Below are 10600 nucleotides of genomic sequence, written 5' to 3'. Positions count from 1 at the left end.
GAACCTCTCTCTCTGCGGCGTTCGTGCAAACGATTGTCAAACCGAATGGAGAGAGCGATCAACTCATCCAGATCTGCGGATTCCTCCCGAGAAGTCAGCTGGTCCTTGATGTCATCGGAAAGCGCACTTAGAAAAAAAACCTGCAGGCCTTCCTCGTTCCAGCCGCTCTCAGCCGCGAGGGTGCGGAACTCAACCGCGAAGGAGGCGACGCTGCGGGATCCCTGGCGAAGACGCTGAGAGGCCTCCTTTCCCCGGACCGGGTGATCGAAAAACCTTCCGCATCTCCTCGGTGAAGGCGGAATAGTTAAAACTCACAGCGGAACCACGTTCCCACACGGCTGCCGCCCAGGCGAGCGCCTCGCCTCACAAGGAACCAATCGGGTAGGCAATCCGTGATTTATCGATGGGGTAGGTCTGGGGCTGTAGTTCGAAAACCAAGGAGCACTGAAGGAGGAAGGACCGACAGGATCCCAGGTCTCCTTCGTAGCGTTCTGGAGCTGGAATGAATGGCTCCCGGGAAGATTTTCCACAGTGAAATAACATCTGCCGCTATCTGGGTCATATGCTACCACCACAAGTTCAACAAAGTTATCTCTGAGGGGCAGGGCCAAATCTCTGGGCCTAGCCTACATATCCCTTCAAATGAAATGCTACCTTTTGTCAATATGTGGGTTTCAGTCACGTGATTATGATGACGTGCGAAAGGGGCGTAATTTCAAATGGAGGTCAGGAAGTAAAAATGGCGATTACGCCTATGGAGGAAACCGTTACATAGAGTCCGTATTGTAAGGATTTAGAGCCCGTTTCTAGACAAAGATACAAACAATTAATTAGTAAATATGTTTGCCGTGATCCGTATCTTATAAAGAAGAGTGAGTTTTCGGTAGAACCTAAGGATTTGCCGACAATCGAGGCTGTGGACATCACTAACTATCTGGTCCTTCAGACATCGTTCTATACAGTACAGCAGATAAAAGCCTATAAAAGTATGAAGGCATACAATTTTGTTGTTTTTGGATTGTCTGTGCCATTAAAAGTATCATTTAGGATCGTTCACTACTTTAACGGCACCGACAATCCGAAAACCTTTTTGGTTTTTGGATTTTTGTTATGTACGATCAAAAACATTTTATGTACGATCAAAAAACCCGGCCCCATTATTTCCCATAGACCTTTGACCGAGGAAACAGGGACTTATTCTTCAGAGGTCTATTGTTATGAGTGTGTCTTCGTGAGTTCTGCCTGTTTTGAAGATTGGAAGATGTTTATTGAAAAGATTAAATAACATTGAGAAAACAGATTAATACATGGTGGTTTATTCACAAGATTACTTCTTTTTTTTTTTTAAGTATAGTATTTAAATATTTTTCCTCCTCTCCCCCTCCTTACTCCAATGGGACGACAGTTCCCGAAAGATTAGACAAGACACAACAAATTACCCCAATCAATTCAAATTGTCAATCAATGCTCCTCGCCTAATAGTGCCTCGCCTGGTTTTGTTGCCAGGTTCTATATGGCCATAGCCCTGCTTTGCAGAATCTGATATTTTCTTGACTAATCCTATGACTCTCTAGCCTGGCGATGTCATACTCATAATTCTAGTCAGAATATGAGTGTGAGACCGAACCATTGGGCTGTGATTATAGGGCGGAACCAGGAAGGAAAATGCCTCTTTGCTCAATTGGATAGACCTAAAACCAATCAGAGCAACGTAGTATGTGACGTATGTTGTGCGACGCACAGCTATTCTCAAGAAAAGAAGAAATTCATCCAGATGGACATAAACGATTTATGCCGGTTTTGCAAAAAAAAATTAAGGATACACGGACAAATTGGCAACACGGTCATCATTTTTGAGACAAAAAGTAAAAGTACATGCACGTACGAACAAGTACTCCGTTTAGGCTTTCAACTCCAAAACACATCAAACAAATCGTATCGCATGTGTCGGCCATGTACAAACTTAATAACACGTTTGGAACGCGACATGTCCGTGTTTAAGAAGTGGACAGACGACGAAGGAGCCCAGGCTGAAGAAGCGTGTTCATCTGAGGCACCAGAGAAAAGAGACCGGGAGCCAACTCCCTCCAAGACGCCCAGGGCTCTGAAGAAGTTCTGCCCCAATCCGTTAACACCAACCATTACAAAAACGCGAAAAAGCCTTACAGAGGTAAGCTTGTTGTTGATACATTTCTACTTCTTATGATATGACTATGGCTATAACCTCGATTGCCAAGTTTTTCATGTGTGTAAAGTGAGTCGTGTTTATTGTCCAATGTGATAAACACGTATGCAATCCCACACTCCTCATTTCAGTGTAATTTACCTATGATTAAAATGTAGTGTGAATTTGAGTCAGGCCAGGTGTAGTATTAGCAAATGTTACCAGGATGAACTTGCACCCGATGATGTGTGTGTGGTCTCTTTCACTTTATCAAGATGTGAGAACTTCATTTTGTAATGGATATAATTGTATAGTGGTCAAAAGTGTGTCCCAACCCCCACTTCTGTGCTCTGCACCTCTGTGGGGGTTGGGCAGTATTCCACTGACCTTGCTCTGCAATTGCATCTGGGGTCACCATATTTAACAGTCTGTATATTCCTATTTATTGCCAATGCACATTATACTTAATAGGCTATACTGTAATTATCCACACTGATACATTATCTTATATTTCAGGTTGTCACCCATTACCCTTCACAGACTGTTGCCAAGGTATGTTGTCCAGAAGAAGCCTCAATAGTGAACAGCATTAATAAGAAGAAATGGACAACAGCTGCAAAGTTAATGTTGAAACATAAACACCTAGCTGAGGAAATCAAGGTGCACATCCTGGAGCTAATAACCAACGAATGCAAACGCATTTCTAATCCGACCAACGGTTTCATCCTGTGGAAGTCATCTCCAGATGATCTGAAAGCCTTTTCATTTACAAGCTTAGAGACAGACCTTAAAGGTTTTTCACCATTCCTCTTCTCAGTTCTAACAACTGTCAGCAACCACTCTCAAGCTGCAACTTGTGCAGCAGCTTCCATTGCCTTGAGAGGGAGACAACCACGCCTGTCAGCCTTTGCATACTACCTAGGTAGTATTTTGCATTATGGCGGGGCAAAAAAAGCTGTGTTTGAAAGGCTGAACAAAATGGCAATAACAACTACTCACCACAATTCTATAGAGAAGCAGAAGGAGTTGGCGCTCCTATGTGGGGGCTCTCTAAAAATGTTAAAGGTACAGAATGAAGATTTTCTGAACTCTGAAGCGGAAGGGAACTTTGTTGGTCAGAGAGTGGACACCAGCGAAGACCAAAGAACAAGTGATCCGAAGGGGCCACTAAACCCAGTTGGTGAACACATGGATGAGCTTCTCATGTCAGGTGAGGTGACAAATTACTGAAATATAGAAACACAACTTACACATCACATGCTGTGTCATCTTGAATATTGTGTCTATCTTTTGATAAATAATAATCAATTCATTGTCTTTACTTTTTTTCTTTTCCAGGAGATGAAATGGCTCAAAGCGTACTGCCTTTCAGCAGTTTAAGTAACTCTGAAGCAGCAGAGCTGGGCTTGAGCTCCTCCACTTTTCCAATCACACACCCCACTCCTCCACCAACATATTCTATTATATTTGACAATTTGGACTTTTTCATGCGTGTACATCATCAGTCCAGCCACCACAACAACAAATCCATACACTGGATTCACCATATTGCAGTCAAAGATAGGATCTGTTCTGTCAGTTGTAGCGTGCTGCGGGTGCTGGACTGGATGCCTGGACTCTCCTCATGGATAACCGGCCAGAACCCCATCACCATTTTAATATGATGTACATGTATTTACCTGTATGCCAATTGTGGCACCCATTGCACTCCTGACCATCCCTGGAAGAAGGGATCCCCTACACTGCGTTTCTTCTCAAGATTTCTTCCTTGCTGATTCAAGGGAGTTTTTTCTTGCCCGTGTGGGGGCATGGGTAAAGGGGGGTGTCACAAATATTTGGCCTGTTAAGCCCTTTGAGACTGTAATGGTGATTAAGGGCTATACAAATAAAATTGAATTGAATTGATCCAAACATATCACCTTGACAATGCCAAACCAGACCATGACATCCGTCAATACTACCGTGGCAACTCACTCCCCGGACTAGAAACCCAGGATTACATGCGGCGTGAGTTTATTGTTCTTGGGAGCCGTATCCTTACGCAGTACCTGGCTGTTTTTAAACCATTCAAGCCATTAGTGGTTCACCACATACCACATCAGTATACAGATGACATGGCTATGCGCTCCACAGATGTAAGTTATGAGTTAAATCTGCAAAAAAAACAAAACTAAATACACATACTTTGAACTCAAACATTACTGCAATGTCATCTTTTTTCTTTATTCTCAAAGTACCCTCTGGGACTACTCTTCAAAAATGAAAACAAAACGTCTGATTTGGTGGACACACTTCGCCACCTTCAGAAAGAGTAAGTATATAATCAGGCTCCACTGTCAGTCTTCGGCAGAAGAAGGGCTTTAATAAAATGTATAATTCCACCATTTGTGTGTTATCCATTTAGGTATGTGCCCAAGGGACCGGACGGGTTGTCAAGTGTTTAAGTAGGAGGTGACCGGCTGACTGAGGGGAACTGCAGAAACATACAGTGGGCCTTCTCAGATGGTGCTACAAAGGAAGACCGACTGGAAGGTCGGTTTGAGGACTGGCATGCCATCAGAAACCTCTTTGAAGTGAGTAAGAAACTATAGAAAAATGTTGATTAGTAACAAAATCACACCACTACTTTAGATTTTTTTTTTTAGATAACTTCAAGTGCTTGTGTGTAAAGTTGTGTTAATCCTTTGCTAATCACAAGTCTTCGATGTTGATAAAGATCTATCATCGGATTTTCTATGATGGTGCATCCTCAAAAGACCATGGCACACTTCTTGCCAACATGACGAGGTTGAGGTACAACGTCTGCTATCTGCAACACCATGATTACATACTGTACAATTATTAGTTTTTAAGCTTTTATTTGCATTCTAAACAAAGCTGTTGTTAATTACAATGATTATAATAACATTTTGTTGACCATGCTTTCCACAGTTGTTTCACAAAAATCCAGTTAACATGAATTAACTGGATAGTTCATGAATTGGGTTGTTATGGGATGGGGAATACAGTCCTGCTATCATGAACGCAGCCCTGCTGTTCTCCGAGGTAGTATTTCAACTTATGCATGGTAATGCATGGTATGGTTTTCACTGTGTGTGTGTGTGTGTGTGTGTGTGTGTGTGTGTGTGTGTGTGTGTGTGTGTGTGTGTGTGTGTGTGTGTGTGTGTGTGTGTGTGTGTGTGTGTGTGTGTGTGTGTGTGTGTGTGTGTGTGTGGTGCGAATGCAATGACCCCCATGTATTTAAAGGTATAACAGCAAATAAACCGGATGTCATTGTGATTGATGAGAATAACCGAGAGGTTTTCCTATGGGAAGTTGGTTGCACTTTTGACTCAAGTTTAGAGGAAGCTTTCCTTACTAAACAGGTGAAATACCAACCATTGGTGCAAGCAGGGCCGTGTCTAACGAATGGGCTGACCGGGCTGTAGCCCCAGGCCTCGCCGCTAGGGGGGCCTCCGGTCGCTGAAGGTCAAATGACAAATATCCATAAAAAAAACAAAAAAAAACGAGCGAAAATGCCGGGCCAAAGGAAACACGAGAGCGGAGCAAAAAAACGAAAATTAGATGAAATAAAAAAGGAAAGAGCGAAAGAATTATTACAGAAAACACCCAAATTAACCAACATGTGGAGGAGTAATCAGCCCGCTGTAGCAGCTACCACCAACAAAGATACAACTGTCAGTGACGGAGAGCATCCAACCACCGCTAGCCAACTAACCAGCCCAACTAGCCAGTCTGCTAGCAATAGTGCTACAATCTGAGGAAACAAGTGATGGAGAAGAAGCAGTGGGTAATTTTGAATTATCAAGAACAGGCTGAGAACGACAATGTTGGAGGAGAAACTTAACAATCTGACTTTAATGTCAATTGAGCACGACATGCTGGCCCAAATGGACTTTGAGGAACTCATTAATGATTTCGCACGGAAGAAGAGCAGAAGACGGGCCTTCTGAAGTCCCTTGGTGAGTCATGTTTGCCGCCGCGGCCTCCTCTATATGACCCAGCCCCATTAATGTGTAAAATAGTTTTAGCTTGTTTGTGTGCACATTTCAAACAGTTCACCCCAAATATGTTGCATCGCACATTCCTGCCTGTCTTCTTGCTTGGGGTTTGTTGTGCGTAACCGGACATGTACCAGGGCGTTACTCCCGGAGTAAATTAACCATTCAATGCCCAAACCGTTTGAGCCATAGCCGGGGCCTTCATTGACCTTTGTTTAATAGCCTACAATAGGCCCTACATTGTTTTATAGTTTTTGATGAGTTTACAAAAACAGGATGCATTTCTATAAATTAAGTAACTTTCAAAAAACAGTTGGCTGGGCCTAACTTGCTGTACTTGATAGCAAATGCATTGTAGGGCCTATTACTTTTTCTGTAATGATTTGCCAGTCACCAAATCACCAATTTCATACTTTCTTTTTTCCTACATTTTCAAGTAGGCCAATTCAGATACATTTTGTTTCCCCATCCTCATTCTGTCAGCTTTGTCAACACTACTGCAATTATAATAAAGCTACCCTTGAATTGAAATGAATTTAATTGAATTGAAATCATATTACCAGTTCACTTTAAATAGTCTGTCATAGATTGGTAGGCCTACTGTGTACGCTGATGTGTCAGTGGGTTTGTGTGAGGTCATGCGTCAGAACATCATGATATGAAGGGCCTCACCCGGGTAATTAGCCCCGGGCCTCAGAAAGTGTTAATCCGGCCCTGGGTGCAAGCTATCATACATTTAGGCTATAAATGCCAGCTTATCGTTTTTATTTTCGGCAGCCTAGGTCATGTCCACAGGCTGGTGGTCAGAGGCTTGAGAATTATGAGGTTGTCCAAATGTAAAGCCAAGCAGCTTGCAACATATTGCTCAATCTCCTCCATTATAGGCAGCCGAGCTATTTGGAGGAGGAGGTGTTTTCTGTACCCATAGATTTTCTGTCTGTTAACAGACTGTGTGCAGAATAAGGTCATGTGTATGTATTGTCTATTATGTGCATGTTTGACTCAAGTACTGCAACATGTTGTTTCGAGGATGTAGGGCATCAAAAGCAACTGAAAATATTTGTGCCCTTGCAATGTATTTTATAAATGCGGACACAAATAAAGACATTTGAAATGTGTGAGCAAATTAGTGGAAGTGTAGAGGTTAAGGACCTGTTCAGCAAAACTGTTGTGGGTTCAATGCCCTATATCATTACCCTTGTTATATAATTGACCTAATAAATGACTGGATGAAGGCGTCCACTAAATTAATAAATGTAAATGTCTGAGAGATGGACAGAATAACACTAAGCAATCTATGACAGCCATTTGCTAAACTACATATTTCTGTTACATAGGTGCAGCAATGCGAAACAAGGTCCCCATGCAGCTTATAATGCGTACAAGGAATTTGTGCGTAAGGACACAACTGCACTCTTCCTGGCTGCTGCAATGGAACACTTTGGGTTGCAGGATGTCACAGGTAAAGCACACATTCATAGTTGAGAACTAGCATTTATCACAAAAAAAACATGTATATGTTACTACTGTTATAGTTAATTGTTCAAATTGTAATTCACTTTGATAAAAGTTAGTACCAATATTATTTTACTTAAAATATGCATTTACACTACTGTGGTGATGGTGGTGAGAAGTTAAACATTTTATTCTGTGTGCTTACAGAAATTCCAGATGGGTTTGTCCCAGTGGATGTCAGCGAGGGATTGCCACAACTGAGGAGAGACTGGCTGCATGAGAAGGTGGGACAGGTTGTGGACACCTTCGTAATGATGACGGGCATTACAGAAGCTGCGAGCCAGAGGCAGGCTTCGACACAGCCGCAGCAGTTTCAGTGTCGTGCGGACGGGTGTGGCAATATGTACATATACAGCAAGGCAAGGGTAACCCATGAGTACAAGATACACAATCTTGTTGCTCCATTGGACCCTACTCCACAACATACAAGTCCAGCAAACGAAGACCATAAAAAAAAACACACTGAAGCTAGACTTGGCTTTGGATTCTTCCTGCTTAACATGCAGGACGGTGTAAGAGAAGGTGATGGTGATAGGATAATGAGACTGTATAAAGTTGCCCTGCTTTTTTATAAAGCATATGGACACAGCCATTACGCCTACAGCACCTTTCTTCTTACACTGCAGGTAAATCTCACTCTGTCCCCACGCATGGCACACAGTGTCATATGGAACCGGTTTTGGAATGGTCGAGGGGGAAAGGGGAAAAATATTCCTCTCGACCTCCATCTGGAGCACCTTAACAATTTTCTGAAATCCTTCATGAGAGGCTTGGGATCAAACCTGTCTGAACGGTCAGCAGCCAGGATCAGTCAGTCCATTGGCACCCTCAAGGAGCTAATGGACAAAACGGACTCGGAACTGGAGCGGACAAGGCCGACTGGCATGCATCATGTAGCCCGAGAACAGGAGGACATTTTAACCCTGGTCGAAGTTTTCAGAGAGACTCACCTTTTTCAACATCACCCAGGCAGACAGTTTACAGCTTTCCCAAATTTCCAAAAAAACCTATTGGGAAAGCTAAATTACCTGGAATTATGGAATTGGATGAAGTCCAAACTGATGGAGTGGAGGAATGTACCCATTTGATTAGTGATGTATGTAAAATTTGTAAATAATTGTTTTTTTAAATCTTTTTTAATATAAGTGTCTTATTGTCAACTTTCTTGAAACCATTATTTTTGTGCGTGTTTTCTTATTGGTTATATGTTCAAAGTGTATGTTCAAACATTAGCAATGATGGAGATATTAAATACCTATTATGTGGAGGTATTCAAAATCTTTATTGACATCTGTCTTATTGTTTTTTTTAAAATGCAAAAAGTGTTAGGATCACAATTAAAGACGTTGCCGCCGAAGGCGGCGATGTCGGGTGCACGCGCCATCATCAAATGACCCTGCGGGATCCCCTCCCCACTCCCACATTCAAGCCAACAGGGTGCAAGGTGCCGAGTCTGTATATCCAGATCCTCTCGGCCCTGCGCCGCCTGGCAAGTGACCAGCCAGGATTTGATTGGAGCACAGTGGCCGACAGGGCAGCCCACCCATGGAGCACAAAGTGTTCTACCAGAGGGAGGTGAGTTTCTTTGCCGCGCCGGACATTGTATCTGTGCTGCGTGAAGCGCGTCAAGAGGGTGTTACCGGTCTCACCCACGTACTGCACACCGCAGGTGAGGCAGCGGATAAGGTACACGCAGTTGGACGTGGCGGGGCCGGAGTGCCTCTGGGTGGCGAACACGGCGCCGGTGTGTGGGTTCCGAGCCCAGGGGCGGTAGAGGTAAAACTCTGAGCGTCTGTTGGACCCGCGCTCGGTCCGAGGTGGCATTTTGGCCCTAACGAGCAGGTCCCTGAGATTGCGGTTTTTTCTGTACGCCGCGATGATCCCGTGTCTGGGCAACAACGCGGTGACATCTTGGAACCACTTAAAATGTTCTCTGACACGGCACGCCAGGAACGCGGATGACGTCGAGTGAGTAGTGATGAGCGGCAGACGGGGGCCGACGACGGGCGGTCTGGTGACCTTATATGTCTTGAGGGCGGCGCGGCGAGCGGACCGCGAGTAGCCTCTCGGTGCCAACGCGGTGAAGAGGGTCTTGACGGCCGCCATGAAGTCCGACTGGAGCATATGCGCGAGAAGCGAAGCAGTTGGGATTTGAGGAGCCCCGCAAAGGTGTGCTTCGGATGAAAGATTGACGCGTGCAGCAGGGCGTGCGTGTCCGTTGGTTTAAAGAAAACCTTGACGTCCAGCGTGAGCGTGGTCGCAAAGTCGGGGCCATTAAATGTGGTGGTGTCAAGAAAGTCGACCGACGACACGCTCGTACAGGACTTCAACGTGATCGAGGGATCGTGTGCGTTGAGGACGGCGAGGAAATCATCGAACTCTGAACGCGAGTGGGGCCAGTCGCCCCAGACGTCGTCCAGGTAACGTAAGTAGCACAGGGGTCGTTTACGGCAGGACGCGAGCGCCGAGGCCTCCCACTGGGCCATGAAAATGTTTGCGTAGGACGGCGCAAACTTTTTCCCCATGGCCGTGCCTTTTATCTGTAGGAAGAACTCCCCGTTAAAAACGAAATCATTTTTAGTGAGGTTGATCTCGAGCAGGCGCAGGAGTTCGGCGTCAGGTCGCGTGGCATCCGGGTGAAGCTGGAAGACGTCCTGAACGGCGTGCATGCCGCCGGCTATGTCGATATTTGTGTAAAGGCTGTCGACGTCCATCGTAAATAGGAGAGACTGAGCCGGCACCCGAAGACCTTTGACCTTTTGTACAAAGTCATATGTGTCCTTCACGTAGCTCGCGTGGCGAGAGAGGATAGAGGTAACTATCGATGTACTCGGCCGTGTGATAGGTCTCACGACTGCAGTCGGAAACGATCGGGCGACCGGGCGGGACCTCAAAGGGCCTGCTCCAGGCCGCGGGGTCC

At 44.8% G+C, this 10600-nt stretch overlaps 2 protein-coding genes across 3 annotated transcripts; both read left to right on the top strand.

Moving 5' to 3' along the window:
- Positions 1 to 450: 450 nt before the first annotated feature.
- Positions 451 to 5102, top strand: LOC130385116 (uncharacterized). 2 transcript variants are annotated; one of them, XM_056593434.1, is made up of 3 exons: positions 451 to 2170; positions 2681 to 3374; positions 3503 to 5102. In XM_056593434.1, the coding sequence occupies exons 1-3, from the start codon at positions 1610 to 1612 to the stop codon at positions 3826 to 3828; spliced, it is 1581 nt and encodes a 526-aa protein (XP_056449409.1). In that variant the 5' UTR covers positions 451 to 1609; the 3' UTR covers positions 3829 to 5102. The 2 variants fall into 2 exon arrangements, with proteins under 2 accessions (XP_056449409.1, XP_056449410.1); XM_056593435.1 differs by having other exon boundaries at positions 451 to 3374; positions 3503 to 5096.
- A 1034-nt stretch (positions 5103 to 6136) lies between these two features.
- LOC130385153 (uncharacterized) lies at positions 6137 to 8918 on the top strand. The gene is made up of 2 exons (XM_056593499.1): positions 6137 to 7627; positions 7828 to 8918. The coding sequence occupies exons 1-2, from the start codon at positions 7597 to 7599 to the stop codon at positions 8766 to 8768; spliced, it is 972 nt and encodes a 323-aa protein (XP_056449474.1). The 5' UTR covers positions 6137 to 7596; the 3' UTR covers positions 8769 to 8918.
- Positions 8919 to 10600: the final 1682 nt, after the last annotated feature.

The sequence above is a fragment of the Gadus chalcogrammus genome, chromosome 7 (genome assembly GCF_026213295.1).
Source record: "Gadus chalcogrammus isolate NIFS_2021 chromosome 7, NIFS_Gcha_1.0, whole genome shotgun sequence".
NCBI classification, from domain to species: domain Eukaryota; kingdom Metazoa; phylum Chordata; class Actinopteri; order Gadiformes; family Gadidae; genus Gadus; species Gadus chalcogrammus.
Note: the sequence above shows the minus strand (reverse complement) of the source record. Positions and strands in the feature narration are given on the sequence as shown.